Source organism: Erythrolamprus reginae, chromosome 2 (genome assembly GCF_031021105.1).
Source record: "Erythrolamprus reginae isolate rEryReg1 chromosome 2, rEryReg1.hap1, whole genome shotgun sequence".
In the NCBI taxonomy this organism is placed as follows: Eukaryota; Metazoa; Chordata; class Lepidosauria; order Squamata; family Dipsadidae; genus Erythrolamprus; species Erythrolamprus reginae.
Window position 1 is genome coordinate 328,709,491 of NC_091951.1, and position 20,568 is coordinate 328,730,058.

General features: G+C 44.6%; 1 protein-coding gene across 5 annotated transcripts in view; it reads right to left on the bottom strand.

Annotated features, from left to right (window-relative positions):
- ZNF131 (zinc finger protein 131) overlaps window positions 1–20,568 on the bottom strand; it is a 32,955-nt gene that overhangs the window by 2,410 nt on the left and 9,977 nt on the right. For 4 of the 5 annotated variants that reach the window (XM_070743379.1, XM_070743377.1, XM_070743378.1 and 1 more), the window contains 3 exons: window positions 7,412–7,556; window positions 3,687–4,375; window positions 1,344–1,474 (listed from right to left, as the gene is read on the bottom strand). In XM_070743379.1, coding sequence (XP_070599480.1) covers window positions 1,344–1,474; window positions 3,687–4,375; window positions 7,412–7,556 — 965 coding nt within the window. Of the gene's footprint in view, window positions 1–1,343; window positions 1,475–3,686; window positions 4,376–6,740; window positions 6,846–7,411; window positions 7,557–20,568 lie in introns of those variants that run through there. The other variant, XM_070743380.1, reaches the window with a different exon arrangement.

Consider the following 20,568-nt stretch of genomic DNA (forward strand, 5'->3'; position numbering starts at 1 on the left):
ACCAAAAGATATGCTGTGATTGGGGAGGGGACATGACATGAGCAATAACAAACTTGTCTGAAGGAGAAATAATTAAGCTTTCTGTTTATTGCAGGGGCATCAAACTTAATTTCATTGAGGGCTGCATCAAGGTAGTGTTTGACTACAGGGAGCCAGGGGTGAGCATGGTTGGGGTGGGTGTGGCCAGCTCGACATCAATTGTTGAGACTCCATTTTTTGGCTGCAGTGGCCTTCTGCAGCAAACGGCCTCCATTTTTGGCTGAGACAGCCTCTTATTGCCCTCTGCCAACAAAAATGGAGCTTGGGGAGAGGGCCTGCCTGAGCTCTGTTTTCACTGGCAGAGGGCTGCAGGAGGCCATTGTAGCCAAAACCAGAGTTCAGGAGGATTGTGCTGAGGCACCGCAGGCTGGTCCTTCACTGTTTCGAGGATGGCCCCATGGGCCAGATCTAAGCACCCTATGGGCTGGATCTGGCCTGCAGGTCTTGAGTTTGACACCTTTGGTTTACAGAATACAGAGTAACAGCAAGGAAGTTGAAGGGAAAAAAATCTGTAGATTTGCTATAAAAGAGTGGATGGAGAAAAACTGGGAGGTCCCCCCCCCCCCCCCTTTGTATACAGGGCTTGGGGAGTTTTGAGCCTTGCAAAATATTTAAATATCCGCTCTGAGTCCTCGGACAGGGGCGGCATACAAATCTAATTAATAATAATAATAATAATAATAATAATAATAATAATAATAATCATCATCATCATCATCATCATCATCATCATCATCATCATCTTTCAAAATCCCCAACTCCCCATGAAAAAAAGAGAGACTTTGCCTTATCTAGATTTAAAGCACAGCTCGGATCACCCAACGGTCAGCATATTCCCGAAGGCCAAAAGGTTGTATAATTCTAGAGCTGAGGGCAAAATAGTATTTAAAAAAATAAAATAAATTTCCACCTCTTGGAAAAAATCGATATCTTAGAAAAGAGCAGCATCAAGGAGATACCCAACAGCCATTCAGGTAGTTCCTCAGTTTTGATCAGTTTCCTAGTAGATGCTTATGAAGGCATGAAAAAAGTACTGTTATCCCCTCAACTATCTTGAATGAATTTCTGGGATGAGAAACAAAACGTTTTCAAAGACAAACCCCCTCCCAAGAAAGTCCAGGTTGCTTTTTGGAGGAAGCATCTTTGCGACTCTCACTTATCTATTCTTTACATTTTCCTTGTACAAAATAGTTTTAAAGTAAGATATTAAGCAGAGGATCATGTTGTTTCTTCATCAAATTCCTCTTTAATTTTGCCACTATGACATTAGAAATTCAAACCCAATCATTTTCTTTGTTACGAACCTGGCATTCATAAAGCTTCTTTCGCCCCTTTTTAGCACCTGCACCAGACTGGCATGCTGTCAAATGACATTTGAGGGTGCTGTTCCGAGCAAAACGTTCATGGCAGTTTGGACATTCAAATGGTTTTTCACCTATCAAGGTAAATAGAAACAGAAATCTATTTAAAAACCAGCATACAAGAGAAGTCACCTATTGCATTCCATCTGTAAGGTTAGCAATGCAGATTGCTGTTTTGAAAATTAACACATTATTTCCAATTATAAATTCATTCCAGAAATTGAAAAATTTCCTAAGGTAATATTAAGCATGGTATGTTTGTGTGCATGTTTGGTTTTAAATAAGAGTTTTTAATTATTTTAAACATTAGATTTGTTATATGCTGTTTACTACTGTTGTTAGCCGCCTCGAGTCTACGGAGAGGGGCGGCATACAAATCTAATAAGTAAGTAAGTAAGTAAGTAAGTAAGTAAGTAAGTAAGTAAGTAAACAAACAAACAAACAAACAAACAAACTATAATGTGCAAATCACTGACATAAGATATGAAAAGACACAACTTTCTGTTAAGCTAGTGCCTCAATTGTGACCACTTTGACTAAAGTTGTTGGGAGTTCAAATTAAGAAAAGTTACAAGTATAATACAAAATATCAAATTAAGAACTACATTTCCATTCAATACACTTCATAAATTATACACTAATGAAACCACATGAGAACACAACATCAAATTATTGTGAAATTATTTCATTGTTAATATGGTTGGTTTGTTTATTTTATTCGACTTCTATGCCACCCAATCTCGAAGGAATTGATTGAAACAGTAGTTCTTCAAATATGTATTTGAAAACCTTACTTCATCTTACAGTATTTCATTAAGTAAAGCCAAAACAAGCGGTTCTCTCAGGATAAAAGACTATTTCGCTCATCTACTTCTTACATTCAATCTAATTATTCAGATTTTTTCTAGCTCGGGAGGTAAAAAAAAAAGAACCCAGCAATTCCCATCTGATTTGTTCAAGTCTTCAATCATGGGAATCTATAAGTCAACGCTCCACGGAGTTGTAATTCCAAAGTCAGTATGTATTAATTCCACAGAAAAAAAAGAAGAATTATGCTTACCCAATTTGTTAATCATTCCAGGAGTAACAAATGTTCTAGCTTGTCTACATCAATGAACAACACCACACTGCCACTTCATATAGGAAAATAAATTATAGATAACTAAGACCAAAAGCAAATGTTTTCCTGTTTGTCTTGCAAACCTTGGACTTGAAACTCTTGCCTTTTGCCTGCAAGAGGTAGCTACAATGAGTGTACAATTGTAGGAAAAGATGTGCTTGGTTCAGAGTTATCTACACTTTTTTTGCCTTTGAATCTAAAGCACTGCACAGCCTTAAGGTACAGTGGTACCTTGGTTCTCGACCACAATTCGTTCCGGAAGTGTGGTCGAGAACCGATTTGGTTGAGAATCGAATTAATTTATCCCATAGGAAATAATGGAAATGGATTTAATTGGTTCCCAGCCCATTGACTTGCTGGGAACCAATTAAATCTATTTCCTCTATTTCCTATGGGATAAACATCTGAGGGGACGGGGTGAGAGGGAATGGGAGTCAGGATCTGACACATCCCTCCTGGCCGCCCTCTTAACAGCCTCCCAGTCTTTACCGTCTAACTGCTCCAAGCTGCAGGAAGGGTAGGGCTGGCTGTAATACCAGCAGCTTCGGGGGGCTCCTTTCCTCAGCGGTTCAGTTTGTTACCTCCAGGCAGCTGCACCAACTTTTTCTTTCCCAGCGGCGGCGATGGCTTCCCTTCGAGGAGCAGCAGCAGCATTGGGAACGTCACGTGATGAAGGGAAGCCGCCGGAGCCGCCACCGCCGGGAAAGAAAAAGTTGGTGCAGCTGCCTGGAGGTAACAGACTGAACCGCTGAGGAAAGGAGCCCCCCGAAGCTGCTGGTATTGCAGCCAGCCCTACCCTTCCTGCAGCTTGGAGCAGTTAGATGGTAGAGACTGGGAGGCTGTTAAGAGGGTGGCCAGGAGGGGTGTGTCAGATCCCGACTCCCATTCCCTCTCACCCCATCCCCTCAGATCTTGTGGCAGCTGCTTTGCAAAGCTGCCCTGGTCTCACATTTTGGATAGTAAACAAAATTTTCTGTTCAGTATCCGGATTTTTGTTCGGATACCGAAGCAAATTTTTGCAGAAAATTTTGTTCAGTATCCGAAATGTACGAAAACCAAGGCGTTCGAGAACCGAGGTACCACTGTATATCATATTAAGAGTTTAACATCTCTGGATATAATTACGGAAAGAGATGTAGCCAGTATACAATTAGAATTGCAGGTACCTGTGTGTTTCCGAAGGTGTTCTTTAAAATGTCCAAAGTGATCAAACTGTTTATCACAGTATTGGCAAACGTGTATTTTTTTCCCAGGTCTCTGTTTTTTGTTTGTTCCACCTTCATCAAGGTGGTAACAAGTAAGGTGCTGCTTCAACGCACTCTCACGCAAGTATCTTTTGTTGCATAGATCACACTTGTAGCTTTCAGTGGAATGTGTTTTCATATGCTCCTTAAAGTGGTAAAGGAATTTAAATGTGCGATTGCACTTTTCACAATGGAAAAGATTGTTGACATGCGACAGCTGAAGTTCCATGATCTCAATGCCTTCCATATGTTTGCCCATTGGATCAGATAAGTTGTCACATTCCTCCTGAATTTCATTTTTCCTTTCTCCATGGCGGAACTTGCTGGTGATATCTGCCAGAAGAGCCAAAGCAGAGTCATCTGAAGTGTCTGTAGTCTGTATGTACTTTATTGGCTGTTCACCAGAAGCCACTTCCTCAAGGGACTCAATGTTATTTTCCTCCACATCGAGAGCCCCTTCGGCAATCTCCACCTCAATTTCAACTGGTTCAGATTCTGCACAAGGCAACGTTTCAGTAATAACATTAGAGGTCTCTGCTATCTTCCTCTTTGTGGCTTTATTTTTATCTTGAACTTGATTTAATTCAAGCGATGATGCATTTTCTTTGTTCCTAGAGAAGATCAGGAAGGACATAGTAAGGCATGAAAAATGAAAGAGTCGAAGTAAGTTGGCTACTGATATAGGGCTGAACAAGAAACGGGATTAAAGTTAAGCACTGCAACACGGCTAAAGAAGCAATGTTTTGCTATACCCAGACGTTAGCAGGAATGTAGTCTCCTTAAAGGGAAGGATTGGGAAAATGAAAATTGCTCCTAAGCAATTCCTTGATACTTAAACAGGATTAAATCGGAAGGAAAAAGGATGTTCACAAAATTGTCCATTGCAATAAATGCAACTTCTACCGACATAACAATGCTATGTAAGTTTACTCAGCTTTCAGTCCTATGATGGTTGATGATTTGTTAAATGCTAGTTTCTAAGGAAAAGAGGTTTCAAAGCTTGTCTGAAAATTGGTACCATTTTAGAAAGAGACTCCCAGAATTTTGGGTAAAGTTTCTGATCAGAACGTTCCTTCATTTGCACATTTGTGAAGAGGCAGCCAATCAGAATAACAAATACAGTGATACCTCCTCTTACAAACGCCTTGTCATACAAACTTTTCGAGATACAAACCCGGGGTTTAAGATTTTTTTGCCTCTTTCACCTTACAAACCCACCGCCGCCCTAGGATGCCCCGCCTCTGGACTTCCATTGCCAGTGAAGCACCCGTTTTTGCGCTGCTGGGATTCCCCTGAGGCTCCCCTCCATGGGAAACCCCACCTCCAGATTTCCGTGTTTTTGCGATGCTGCAGGGGAATCCCAGCAGCGCAAAAACGGGCGCTTCATTGGCAACAGAAGTCCGGAGATGGGGTTTCCCAGCGAGGGGAGCCTCAGTGAAATCGCAGCATTGCGAAAACACAGAGGTCCGGAGGTGGGGTTTCAAGGACTTCGGTGTTTTTGCGATGCTGTGATTTCACTGATGCTCCCTCAGGGGAATCCCAGCAGTGCAAAAACGGGCTCTTCGGCTGGCAAAAAGGGTGAATTTTGGGCTTGCACACATTAATTGCTTTTCCATTGATTCCTATGGAAAACATTGTTTCGTCTTACAAATTTTTCACCTTAAGAACCTCATCCCGGAACCAATTAACTTTGTAAGACAAGGTATCACTGTACTTGTGTTGAATAGCACCTTAATACCTTTAACAGGAAGACTATGTAATATATTGCTATATCAGATTTAAAATATCCAGCATTTTATAAGTTAGGAAGGAAGGATCTTCCTTCTTCTGTTGGCTGTGTCTCCCATTCTCCACTTTTCCAGAATTCTAGCATTAGGTTGAGCATTCCATGTTGTTTAAGCATAGTCTTTCTCTACTTATTTGCAAAAGTCTGGTGTTTTGGAGATAAGACTTGTACTTCTTTCCCAATTAATGTCCCCAATGTACCATTAATATTCACCAGCTCTGAGTGGGCAGTTACAGAAACTATGTGGTTTCTAGACTAGTGCTTCTCAACCTGTAGAACTTAACATGTAGACTTACAAAAGTTGAGGTCCACACAACTTAAGTTGCCATGGTTAAGAAGCATTGGTTTAGGCCAATGATGGGTTCTAAATTCCGTCGCTACCAGTTCACGCATGCGCGGAAGCTTCCAGGATGGGTGGGTGGAGCCTTCCAGCAGAACTGAACCAGTAGCAACCCACCACTGGTTTAGACATTCCTTGGCAGTTGAGTAATACAAGTTTCTCTTCCACTAGCCATAGTTCATGATGACCTAAGGACTTGGGAATTTCTCCACCCAGTCCTTGCTCAATTCTCCCCCACAGTTCCCATGCTAGTAAGATGATAATCTGCTTGTTCACTCTTCATAAATTGATTAAACTTTTTGTGGCTGTTTTCTCTGGTTGAATCTTATTATTAGGGAAGAGGATCTAGGGCAAGGCAGATCTCCTCCCAATAGCTGGTAACCACTTACAAGCCATTCCTTGAATGCCACATAGCCTTAGCTGGCACTGGTAGAAATACTATATTTAACACCGAGTGGTGTTCACACCAGCGTAATGTCAAAACAATCTCTAAATTTCAAGTTCTATTTTTATCACTTTTTCAACTGGATCAGCCTGGCAAATTATTCCAGAATCATTTAGTCTGTCTATCTGTTGATTCTAATCTCTCATTCTCTCTATTGTATCTAAGTGCATCTGTCTTTGTCTCAGCCATGATTTTATGCTTCTTTTCCATGGTGACTTCTCCATACAGAGAATGGTCTCCCCTTTTTCAATATTACCCACCAACTACACTTTTTTTTCCCTGAGAGCTCCTTAAATCCCTGATTCTCTTTTTAATTCATTTACTTCTGATTATGCTTCCTTCCCATCCCACTGGGTTGCCAGGGGTGCAAGTTCGAATTCAGATTCGATTCCCAGAATAACATACCCCAGCTATTTCTTTATAAAGCCTGGTCCTCTATGATCAAATACGTTCTGCCCAGTTCATTTAGACTGCAAGCTCTTTGAAGGGAGACCATAACTCTTCTGCATTCTGCAAAACATTAAATAGTAGTGCTTGGCTTTCAACAACATTTTGTTCTACACACATTAAAACTGTACACAGAGGCTTATTCACTTATTCCTTTGCCATCCAAATATTGTTAGGCTACCAGGGCTAACTGTCAGAGACTATGGAAGGTGAAGGTCAGCAATATCATGAGAACCCTTAATTCCTCATCTCAGTTTCTTGCATTAGACCACTAGATTATATAATCTATTGTTTGTTTCAATTTACATATGTTCAGCATCATAAAGTCCACTTTATTGTGCTAAATGCCTTCAAGCAAATCAAGAATCATACTTGGCCCAGCTATATGTTATCATTTTTTTCAGGTTGCGCATATTTCAGATTGGGAACACGTGCTTAAAAAAAGAATATGCAGAAAAATGAATAAACCTCACAGATTTTCCTGGGAGTAAGAATTGGGTATGTTTCCCTATCAAGTTGCATTTTCAGCTGCAAACACTGCAACGTGTATATATAAAATCTGCCAGCAGCACTGTCATATTTCAGGGACATGTCAAAAGTGAATGAAAATGTAATTTGACCATGCTCACCTGATTTCAAGTGCTTTAATGGCTTCCAACATCTGAAGATACTCAGCTGCTTTCCAGACGTCGTTTGCTTCCTCTTCTCCTTGGACCATTAGTTTTGCAGTATATGTAAACTCAATTAAATGACGAAAGGCCATGTTACTTACACCTGATTGTGGACAAAAGACAAAATATAGAACTCGCTCATACATTTTGCATTTGCATAGATTTGTGGCTGTAAAATAACAGAATATTTGTTTCACAAGAGTTGCTTTTTCAGGAACATAATATCTAGCATTTTTCTACAACTAATGGTCACTTCCTATATTTCAAAATTAAAAGCTTTAACATCTCTAAATATGAAAAAAAATCATTACAGATGTGCAGTATGAGAAAAGGATGAGAACAGTTATTTCCATACATATCTAAAACAAAGATGGATGATTGTTCAGTATTTTGCTTCTATTTTTATACAAATATTCAGTAGATGAACTGTCTGAGAGCTAGTGTCCTATCATGGCTAAAGTGCTAGATCAGAGGTCCCCAAACTTGGCAACTTTAAGACTTGTGGACTTCAACTCCCAGAATTCTCCAGCCAGTTGTGCTGGCAGGAGAATTCTTGGAGTTTAAGTCCAAAAGTCTTAAAGTTGCCAAGTCTGAAGACCTCTGTGCTAGATAATTAAAGAGCAGGAAGAAAAAGATTCTAGTTTCTCTAAGACATGGAAGCCAACTGCGTGACCCTGGGCCAGTTATTCTCTCTCAATCTCAGAAAAAATTCAAAGCAATCCATCAACTTGCACTAGATGGTTATAATTGATTATGATCTGTAAACTTCATCTTTTGGTGCACTGTTTAGGTTGATAATAACAAATAAAAGCTGGGTTTGGTCTAATGGTGAAGGTCCTGGACTAGGAACATGGAGTTCTAATCTTGACTTGGGCAAGAAAGCCAGATGATTCAAAGGGAAGATCTCAATCCAGGGAAGAAAGCGAGGACAAAATAATGTCTAGAAAATGGCATGTCTATGTAATTATCGGATATTGAAATTGATTTGAAGATGACATCACCATGTCATTAATTTGTAGAATCAATTTTTAAATCTATTAAGAATTGTTAGGTAGGAACCAATATTCTTGTCTAAGTTGTATTAAAATTAATTATGATAAAATTGTGATTATATACTTTTGCTGAAGAATATAAAATCTTTTTTATGGATTAAATATTTACATTACATGGCATCTGTCAGAATTCCAACATTTAATGGGTATCGATGTACTAGAAACTAGTTACTGTTTCACCATTGGACCAGCATCTTTTTTTTCTCTTGAACTAAAAACCATTTTTAAAAAAATCTAGTGATCTAACGGTTCAGTGGAATAAAGACAGAAATCCAAGCTTTGTAAGACAATAAATAAAGGTAACTTCACACATTCGCAGATCTGAAAAGAGCTACTCCAGAATGAATGTCTAATGAATATAACTATTTGAAGATTTAAAAAACCAAAACAGAACTATCCACCAGCTCCCTAACACCTCCACTGAAAATAATTTATTATCTCTTGGAATAATTGTGAAATTGTTCTTACTGGTTTTTTAAAAAAAAACTTGCCCTAGCAATCAATTGGAATCTGCCTCCTTGTGATTTAAAATCATTATTCCATTATTTACAAAGAATAGCTTGCAGACCTTTAACCTGGCAGTGAAGTAGGAATTTGGAGTTTGGCATAAAGAAAAATAATCATTAGCTTTCTTCTGTGGGACATTTCTTCCAGTTACTTGAAAGATGTTATCTCTCCTTTAGCTTCTATACTGCTCAAAAAAAAAAAAAAAAGGGAACACTCAAATAACACATCCTAAATCGGAATGAATGAAATATTCTCATTGAATACTTTGTCCTGTACAAAGTAGAATGTACTGACAACAAAATAAAATTGTCAATCAGTGTTGCTTCCTAGGTGGACAGTTTAATTTCACAAAAGTTTGATTTACTTGGAGTTTATATGCTCTCTACATGGGGCTAACTCTGAAGAGTGTTCGGAAACTTCAGATCGTGCAGAATGCAGCCACGAGAGCAATTATGGGCCTTTCTAGATTCACCCACGCCTCGTCAACACTCCCCGGCCTGCACTGACTGTCGATTAGTTTCCGGTCACAATTCAAAGTGTTGGTAATGACCTATAAAGCCCTACATGGCATCGGACCAGAATACCTTTGGGACGGTCTTCTGTCGCACGAATTCCAGTGGCTGATTAGGTCCCACAGAGTTGGCCTTCTCCGGGTCCCGTCAACTAAACAATGTCATCTGGCGGGCCCCAGGAGAAGAGCCTCCTCTGTGGCGGCCCCGGGCCTCTGGAATCAACTCCCCCCCCCGGAGATTAGAACCGCCCCCACCCTCCTTGCCTTTCGTAAGTTTCTGAAAACTCACCTATGTCGCCAGGCATGGGGTAATTGAAGTATCCCCTTGCTAATATGGTTTATGTATGGTATGATTGAGTTGTATGGTTTTTTTAATGACATGGGTTTTAGATGTCTTTTTAAGTATTGGATTTGTTTACATTGTTCACTATTGTTGTGAGCTGCTCCGAGTGTTCGGAGAGGGGCGGCATACAAATCTAATAAATTATTAATTACTTTAATTATAATTATTATATTGTGTTGTTTAAGTGTTCCCTTTATTTTTTTTTGAGCAGTGTAATTCCCAGGACAATATGGTAAGCTTATTCAGTCTGACTTCATAGGACAAGTTCTCTGATTATCTTCTGTGCTTTCATGAATCTATCCCAGTTTGTCCGAAATCTTCTTAGTAATCAAATGGGGACATAATATATAAGGAGAAATTTCACCAGTGTAAACTAGAACTAGAATGGAACCATCACATCCCATTATCTGAATGTTCCATGCTTTCAACATATATATTGATTGCAAGACATAACCTACTTCTTCTATTTTAAACATCATTATTACAAGCATTAATGAAGATAAAGTCTAAGAAGTCTATGTAGATTTCTAAATTACAGGCTGAGGCTTTTATTTTAAACATCATTATTACAAGCATTAATGAAGATAAAGTCTAAGAAGTCTATGTAGATTTCTAAATTACAGGCTGAGGCTCGGATAAATTCCTACTTCACTGCCAGGTTAAAGGTCTGCAAGCTACTCTTTGTAAATCAATGCTACTGAATTAATTATGTCAGTTATTAGGAAACATGCTGAGAAGGGCAGAAATATACCCATTGCTACTGTTTTCTCTCAGCTATAAAACCTATTTTTCAAACCTAGATATACAGAATTATTATATATAATAATACAGGTAGTCTCAGAGTTATGAAGGTAATTAGGACCAGCATTTCTGTCGGTGGGGAAGCTGCAAGGAAGTTGCAAGTTCAAGAAAGGTTTCTAACTTGGCCCAAAAGCAAGTGAGTGACTGTTGCTGGGGATAGAAGGAGCTGGGGCCATGGTGCAAGTGCTGGGAAGGTGTGGCCAAACTCAATAAGGCCTGAGGTAGTTGTTGCTGGATAGCAGAGGGTGTGTGAGGATGCACAAGCAGCAGTTGTAGAGTGTAGTAGCAGGGAGACACAGACAGTACAAGCTCAGCAGGACTTGGAGTGAACTACTGCTGGGTTGGAGAAGGGAGGCATGGTCCAAGCACATTGAAACTCAAGAAGGTGCATGACTACCAGGGAAGACATGGGGCAAGCAAGATAGAGCTTGTGGCTGCTGCAGGGCGAGAGGGGAATGCACAAATGGCCAGGGAGGGACAATATGAGGGCAGCAAAGCTCACGAATGATGTAGAGGGAGCGTGTGTGAGATGTGTTGCAAGTCTGGGGGAAGATTTGGAATAGCTCCTGCCAGGTGAGGAGTGTGTGTGAATTGCCAAGGATGCTCAGCACAACCACATCATGGCTCAGGGAAGGTGTGAGGATGTCCATTGACTTTGCTTGTATGAAGCCAACAGGTAAGATTATAAAGTCATACAGTGGTGTTGGAGCAGCTGGGATTTAAGGGGACTGGTCATAATAATCACTCCTTCAGCACCATTGTATTGCTAAACAAATGCCGTAAACTGAGCATTGCCTGATAATATTTATTTTACAGCCATAATAACCAAATGGTGTATAGATATAAATGAAAACTGCAATAGATAAAAAAGCTTAACAAATAAACTGATACATCTTATACAAAACATTTAAAACTCAAAGTATTAATGTGTAACTAAAGAAATGTCTTCCAGGATAATTACTAAATTTGGAGAAAAGATTACTCTTTTTTCCCAAATTTAAAAACATTCTCCAAGCAGAAGGAATGTTTCATTTGACTGGGAGAGAATACAGTTATTCCTCGTCTTACGAACTTAATTGGTTCCCGGAGGAGGTCCGTAAGGCGAAAAGTTCGTAAGACGAAACATTGTTTCCCATAGGAAACCATGTAAAACGAATTAATGAGTGCAAGAAAAAAAAAACGCCAAAATAGGCGTTGATTGCTTACCTGAACGCCTCTTCTCGTACGGTGAGTGGGTACAGCAGTCACATGGGTTGCTCCTGTCCAATCCGTTGGAACTGAGCCTAGTATTAAAAAAGACTGCTGGATCCGCCCCTTCCCCAGAATTCGCGAATCCGTAGACTAGGCTCAGTAGTGAAGCTCTTTAATGTTCAACTCTCATGTGTTATAAGAAATTAGAATAGAAGGTAAAGAAGACCACACAAAGGGAGGGAAGTGACTGCTGTACCCACTCACCGTACGAGAAGAGGCGTTCAGGTAAGCAATCAACGCCTATTCTCCGTACTGAAGGAGTGGGTCCAGCAGTCACATGGGACATACCCAAGAGATAGGTCCCTAGGGTGGGAGTACATTGCTATCGTGAGAGATAACGGATTGGAGTACTCTTCTTCCGAAGGCAGCGTCTGCTGATGCGTACGAATCAATCTTGTAGTGTTTTATAAAGGAATTTGGCGAGGCCCAAGTGGCTGCTTTGCAGACTTCTTCCAACGGAGCCTGAGTCGCCCAAGCGGCAGATGTGGCAGCACTTCTGGTGGAATGCGCTGTAATATTCCTTGGAATGGAGAGGGAAGCTGTCTCGTAGGCCTTTGAGATGGCCCCTCTGATCCAACGACCTATTACTGTGGAAGACACTCTGGATCCCAAGGATCTGGGATGGTAGGCTATGAAGAGTGCTTCAGATCTCCGGATGGATCTTGTGCGTTGGATATAAATCTTTAGCGCTCTAGTGAGATCTAGAGTGTGCCATCTAATCGCCAGGGGATGCTCTCGTTGGAGACAGAAAGAAGGTAAAACGATATCCTGAGATCTGTGGAACATGGAACTGACCTTGGGTAGAAAGGTGGGGTCCAGCCGCAGAACCACCTTATCCTGATGAAACTGACAGAGGTCCTGTCTGATAGAAAGGGCTGCCAACTCAGATATGCGTCGGGCGGAAGTAATCGCCACCAGGAATGCTACCTTGAAGGATAGGTACCTGAGGGACGCAGAGTTCAGGGGTTCGTAAGGTGCTTGAGTAAGAGAGTGGAGAACCCGTGGCAAGTCCCAGGTTGGATATCTGTGGATTTTAGAAGGCCTGAGATTGGCCACTCCTCTTAGAAATTCTTGGATTTCTGGAAGGGAGCGTAGGGGCTGCCTGCGAGGCCCCGCCAAGACGGAAGAGATAGCGGCCAGATGGCGGCGGATGGTGCTGGTAGAGAGACCTTGGTGAAAACCTTTCATAAGGAAGGCGATTATCCTGTGTATGGGAAGACACAGGGGGGATAAGCCCTCCTGCGAGCACCACTGATGAAATTTGGACCAAGTATGGTCGTAGATCCGATTGGTAGACCCCCTTCTAGACTTCAGAATGATTTCCACTGTGTCTGGGTCATACCCTCGCAGGTCTAAGTCCCTCCGGATAACAGCCAGGCGGTGAGGTGGAACCACTCTGGATCCGGATGGAAGGAGGCCCCCTGCCGCAACATATCCTCCGAAGCGGGGAGTCGCCAGGGGTCCTGGACGGACAGTTGTTGAAGGTCCGCGAACCAGGGCCTGCGAGGCCAGTGAGGGGCAATCAGGATTACACGTGCTTTCTCCAGGAGGATTTTGTTGATCACGTCTGGCAGAATTGGAATTGGAGGGAAGGCATACAGTAGGCCTGGAGGCCAAGGACTCCTGAGGGCATTGACTGCCTCCGCTCCCGGAGACGGGAACCTGGAGATGAAGCGGGGAAGCTGGGTATTGTCTCTGGTCGCGAATAGATCCAACACTGGATGGCCGAATCTGAGGCAGATTTGGTGGAACAGTGACTGATGGAGATTCCACTTGCCTGGATCTATGGTGGCTCGTGAGAGCCAGTCCGCTTGGACGTTGAGGCTCCCCGAGATGTGATCGGCTAGAAGCGATTGGAGATTTTTCTCTGCCCAAAGACCCAACTTCAGGGCCTCCCTCATGAGGGCCTTGGATCTTGTGCCTCCCTGTCTGCAAATATGGCTTTTGGTGGCTATATTGTCGGTGAGAATCAGCACATGTTGGTTGGATATGTGAGGTTGGAATTGCTTTAGAGCTAGAGACACGGCTCTTAATTCTAGCCAATTGATGGGCTTGGAAGCCTCCTCCGGTGACCATGTGCCCTGAGCTAAAAAACCTTGGGCGTGGGCTCCCCAGCCCGAGAGGCTGGCATCTGTGGTGACTACAAACTGGTCGGGACACCGGAAAGGGGATCCCTTGTCTAGGGCTGGAGAAGTCCACCACTTGAGGGATCTGCGAACCGTCGGTGGGATGGTGATGCGTCGGTTCGAGTTGCTGTGGCCTGATCTCTGAAATGGTAATAGTAGCCATTGAAGTTCCCTGGCGTGAAGGCGGGCCCAGGGAACAATACCAATACATGACACCATCTTACCCAAAAGGGAGGATAGGGTGACAATGGAGGCCGATTGCTGGGGCAGGATGCGAGCAATGAGATCCAAAATGCTGCGTTTTCTCTCATTGGAGAGAAAAACCTGGGATATTTCGGAATTAATGATAGTCCCCAGATGCAGAATGGAAGTGGATGGATCAAGATGACTCTTGTTAAGGTTTATGGAAAAACCATGGTTCTGTAGAACCGACATGGTAGAGGAGAGGTCTGCAGCTACACCAGCTCTGGAATTACCATGAATTAAAATGTCATCTAAATAACATAAAATATGAATGGGAGAGGCCCGGATATGAGCCGCCAAGGATCCCAAGAGTTTAGTGAAAACCCTGGGAGCTGAGGAGAGCCCAAAAGGCATAGCCCTATACTGAAAATGCCTGCCTTGAAAGGCAAAGCGCAGAAATCTCCTATGGACCTTGGCAATGGGGATATGGAGGTAGGCCTCAGTGAGATCTAGAGACACCATAAAGTCTCCTCGATGAAGAGCTGATAAAATGGAAGATAGGGAGTGCATTTTGAATTTTCTATATTTAATGAAGCGGTTTAATTTCTTTAGGTCCAAGATGGCTCTCCAGCCTCCAGAAGTCTTAGGGACCATGAAGAGGATGGAATAGAAGCCTAAACCTCTCTGGAGAGAGGGGACCGGTTGAATAGCTCTAATAGTCAACAAATGAGAAATAGCCTCCTCCATTCGAATACGAGATGGAGAGGAACTGGGAGAGGGACAAGAAATAAAACGGTTAGGGGGAGAAGAAATAAACTCTAACCTTAGGCCCCTTTCCACTGTGTCAATGACCCAGGGGTCCTTACAAGAGCGGTGCCAGGCGGAAGAGAACCAGGCTAGGCGACCGCCTATAGGCAGGTGAGAAAACTTACCATCTGGTTCTTTTGGAGGTTCTGGTAGTAGAGGATCCTCTCTGATAGCGGGACCCTCTGCCCCTGGTGGTTCTAGCTTGGGATCGAAAGCGAGGGGAATACTGACCTGGGCTCTTGTGAAATGCGAAGCTTTGATCCTGCTGACGCCCGGTGCGCCGAAAGGACTGCGGTTTCGGGGCCTTCTTGGTGGTAGGTCCCAAGACCTTTTTCTTGTCTGCGTTTTCCGTAAGGAGAGGGTCCAGAAGATCTCCGAAGAGGAGGTTACGTTTCAGTGGACCCATAGCTAACTGCCATTTCTGTCTTACCCCCGCCTGCCAAGGGCGGAGCCATAGAAGCCTTCTGGCCGTTGTGGAGGCTGCTACTGATCTGGCTGCAAATCTGGAAGATTGGAGAGTAGCATCTGCTATATATTGGGCAGCTGCGAAAATTTTGTTGAAATCCTGTTGGCCCCGTAAGTCATCTGGAGGCAGGTGTAGTTGGAGCTGACGAAGCCATAAGAGCATAGCTCTGGAAAAGAAGGATGCCGCTGCAGCACTCTTAATGGCCCATGAGTCTGCAAGGAGACTTCTTTTGAGCATTTGTTCAAGTCGTTTGTCCTCTGGCCGGAGGACCTCCTCTGCCTCGCCAGGCATGGCAGCCGTTGAGTGGAGCGTCTTCACTGGTTCATCTGGCCTGGGACATGTTAGGAGTTCCTCATAGGAGGGGGAGAGCTTGTAGAGCTTCTTGTCCTTGGGAGTGGGAGTGAAGCCTATGGTTGGGTGGTCCCACTGTTTAAGCAAGGCATCCTTAAACAACTTGGGCATAGGAATTACCTCATTGTCTTCCTGTTCCTCCATGAAGTAAGGAAGATTTTCCTCTGGGGGGTCTGTGGAAGGAGTAGCTTGCTTCTCTTGCCCGGCTAGCCCCGTGGATACTCTAGCTTTTAGCAGGAGAGATTTGAAAAGCTGCGAAGGGAAAATAGCAGCTGGGGCTGGAATCTTAATCTGAGATTCCTCATCCTCCGACAGACGCTGAAAGGGGTCATCATCCTCTTCTGCATCCACGTCCTCATCCTCTTCCTGAGAGGAGTCAGAGACCTCCATGACTGGGGCTCTGTAGGAAGGAGAAGAACTCACGGGACGGGAGGAGCGAGGGGGAGGATGAGACAGAGGAGGTACATTTAAAGATGAGAGTCTAGCATCAATAGTGTTAGTCAGAATAGTCAAGATAGACTGAAACTCCGGTGGCAAGGAAGAAATATCAGCCGGAAAAGCCTGAGGATCCCTGAGGCCCTGAACAGGTTCTGGCTGGGGGAAATCCTCGGTAATATCTGGCTCCTCTGGACCTAAACCCCATAGGTTAGGTTGGGGTGGATTTAGGTTTGGCTCATCCAGGGATAGCACAGGTACCCCAGAGGGAGGCAGGTTAGAGGCCTCCGGGGGGGTAGGGTTGATATGCACTTGGGCCTGCACCTTAAAACGTTTGGCTGATTTATCATGTATTTTTTGTAGGGCTAGGTCCCTTCTCTTCTCAGCCCTAGTGGGCTTGGCTAAAGACTGAGAGCCTGAGGAAGAGGAGGAAGAGGCCTGGGGAAGCTCAGAAGGATTACCAGTAGGCCTAACCTCTTTGGAACCTTTGGTAGTGCCTCTCTTGGGAAGGGAAGCCATAGTCTGAGCAATTACAGAAGACAAGGCTTGAGCCAAAAAATAGGGGAGAGAAGAATTATTTTGTGGAATTCCCAAGAGGATAGGTGACCCTGCTCCTAGGCCCAGGAGCAGCTGCGCCTTAAGAGGCAATCCTGGGCGATACCAAGAGTTCTTGTCCTTAAGTGCAGCGTGGCAGGCCTCACTAACTTAACTTTAAGAAAAACCAAGGCACACTGGTTGGAGGCCACTTCCGTGGAGAATAGGCCCGAGGGAACTCAAAGCGACGACTCCAGGGTCAGGCGGCGGGCTGTAGGCACTAATGGCCGACCCCTTAGGGCAGAACCGAAAGTGCAACTTACTGGGCGTCAGAGCCTTGGCGCCAAAATAACTGCTCCGTTATTTGCAAGAGGAGCGACTAAGCCCGGGAGACAAAACAAGTCCCACACCGCGGGAGGTAAATAGCCCTTAATTAGTTGAAAAGAATAAAGCTTGCTCACGGCAGGACCTCCAAGGCCGGAATTAACAAACCGGCCGCGGCTACAGCACGAAGGGAAAAAACCGCAAATGGCTGAGCCGCTAACTTCTCCCCCAACTCAAAGCCCTGTAGGGCTGAGAAAAAAACTGCCGGCAAGCTGAGTAATGGAAAAATCTTACTTGCTATTGAAGAGAGATCGAAGGGAAGGTGTTTTATCGAGAGGAACGAGCATTCACACACATCCGAGGATGCGAACTGAGCGAATTCTGGAGAAGGGGCGGATCCAGCAGTCTTTTTTAATACTAGGCTCAGTTCCAACGGATTGGACAGGAGCAACCCATGTGACTGCTGGACCCACTCCTTCAGTACGGAGAAACGCCACCGCCCAGCTGTCACCTTTTGAAACAGCTGGGCGCTTCTCAGCGTTCTACCAATGCCGAACCCGGAAGTTCGGCAAAAGTTCAGGTTCGGGTGGCTGCCGAGAAGCCCTGCCGCCCGAATGTCGCCTTTTGAAACAGCCGGGGGGCTTCTCAGCGTCCTCCTGAACCCGAATGCCAAACCCGAACTTTTGCCGAACTTCCGGGTTCAGCGTTCGGAAGGCCGTCGAGAAGCCCCGCCGCCCGGCTGTCGCCTTTTGAAACAGCTGGGGGGGCTTCTCGATGTTCTCCTTAACGCCGAACCCGGAAGTTCAGCAAAAGTCGGGGTCGGCATTCGGGTTCAGGAGGACGCTGAGAGGCCCTGCCACCCAACTGTCAGCTTTTCAAAAGAGCCGCGGAGCTGTCGGGCCAGCGGGGAGGCTCAAACGGAGGTGGGGAATCCCAATAGGGAATTCCATGGGCGGAGCTTTGACATCACGAAGACGTCCTTCCTGGCTGGCTGAAACGTGGACTCCAGGAAGGACGTCTTCGTGATGTCAAAGCTCCGCCCATGGAATTCACTATTGGGATTCCCCACCTCCATTTGAAAAGCTGACAGCCGGGCGGCGGGGCTTCTCAGCGTCCTCCTGAACCCGAACGACGACCCCGAACTTTTGCCGAACTTCCGGGTTCGGCGTTCGGGAGAATGCCGAAAAGCCCCCCGGCTGTTTCAAAAGGCGACAGCTGGATGGCGGGGCTTCTTGGTGGCCTCCCAAACGCCAAACCCGGACGTTTGGCAAAAGTTCGGGTTTGGCGTTCAGGTTCAGGAGGACGCCGAGAAGCCCCCTGGCTGTTTCAAAAGGCAACAGACGGGCGCCGGGGCTTCTCGGCGGCCACCCGAACCCGAACTTTTGCCGAACTTCCGGGTTCGGCGTTCAGGAGAACGCCGAGAAGTCCCCCGGCTGTTTCAAAAGGCAACAGCTGGGTGGCGGGGCTTCTCGGCGGCCTCCTGAACGCCGAACCCGGAAGTTCGGCAAAAGTTCGGGTTTGCCGTTCGGGAAGATGCCGAGAAGCCCTCCGGCTGTTTCAAAAGGCAACAGCCGGGCGGCGGGGCTTCTTGGCGGCCACCCGAACCCGAACCTTTGCCGAACGTCCAGGTTCGGCATTCGGGTGGTGGGTTCGTAAGACGGAAAAAGTTTGGAAGAAGAGGCAAAAAATTTCCAAACCCCGTGTTCATATCTCGGATTGTTCGTATGGCGAGGGGTTTGTATCATGAGGTACCACTGTACTAGTTCATCAGCTAGAATTCTCATTTGGACCACAAACTGATTTTATCTAGAAAACAGATTTGAATGATAATTAATGAGAGTCTCACATAATATTTGAGCCCTTTGACAATCATTAAATTCTGTACCTCATGATTCTTGACAAATATATGTATGTATTTATGTACATTAAGAGATACGCACCAAAGACAAATTCCTTGTGTGTCAATCACACTTGGCCAATAAAGAATTCTATTCTATTCTATTCAAATATAAAACAGCATCAAAATAGAAATAGTTTAACAAGCAATGTTCAATTAGTATCAACCAAACAAGAGTTGTTGTTTTTTTTTAAATGCAGCCAGTGAAAATATAAAAAAAGAATAAGGCACCAGAAAATGCAACATCATTAAAACTAGGCTGAATTACAAGTCCTTCTATTCTCTTTCAGTTTGCAGCTAGAACGGGACCAATATCTTCTGGCCTTTAGTGTCCTCTTATTGACAACCCAATGCAACAACGGCATTTATCACCATTCATTCCCTTGTACTTCCAAAAGGAGGTTTGCAGCAACATATAACAAAGTGTGTGTGGGAGGCACAAAAGGTCTTAACAGTCTTACATATTTAGTTGACTTCCAAGATTGATTAAACCTTATTACACAATTCAGGACTAAGAACCAGTGTAAAGAAAAGTTGTCTAAAGTTTTTTTTCCTTTTGTAATCCTAGTATGATATTATGTTTACCAGGATGGATGGCTTCCAAAGCATTCTACGAGCCCTTTTATATTATATCCCCTAGTACAGTGATGGCGAACCTATGGCACGGGTGCCACAGGTGGCACACGGAGCCATATCTGCTGGCACACGGGCCGTTGGTCTAGCTCAGCTCCAATGTGCGTGTGCCGGCCAGCTGATTTTTGGCTCACACAAAGGCTCTGGGAGGGCATTTTTGACTTCCAGAGAGCCTCCAGGGTGATGGGGGAGGGCGTTTTTAACTTCCCTCGGATCCAGGGAAGCCTTTGGAGCACGGGGAAGGCGAAACATGAGCCTACTGGTCCCACCAGAAGTTGGGAAACAGGTCTTTTCTGGTCTCTAGAGGGCCTTCGGGAGGCGGGGGAAGCTGTTTTCGCCCTCCCCAGGCATTGAATTATGGGTGTGGGCACTTGCACATGCACGACAGAGCATGCCCACACACCTGAAGTAAAAAAGATTCACCATTAGTGTTGGGCGAACCGAACTTGCAAACTTCGGATTCGTGCCAAACTTTGCAGTTTCGGCATGCCGCCCCCGCCCCCAAACTTTTTAAAAAGTTCAGGTAAAGTTTGGGTTCGGGCGAACACCATGAAACGCCGCCACCCGGGAGGAGAGTGGGGAATCCCATCGTGGGATTTCCCACCTCCTTTTGCTTGCGGCGCTGCAAGCAAAAGGAGGTGGGAAATCCCATGAAAGTTCGTGTTCGGGTTTGGAGAACCCGAACTTTTGCTTGCAGCAAGCCGCTGCGGCGTCCTTTTGTGTAAAAATAAACAAGGAGATAGGGAATTCCCCACCTCCTTTTGCTTCATTTTTACAGAAAAGGATGCCGCAGCAGTGCTGCAAGCAAAAGAAGGTGGGAAATCCCACGAAGGGATTCCGGGGGTGGGGCTTTGACGTCACGGAGACTCCTTCCTCCCCGTTTCGGCCGGCCAG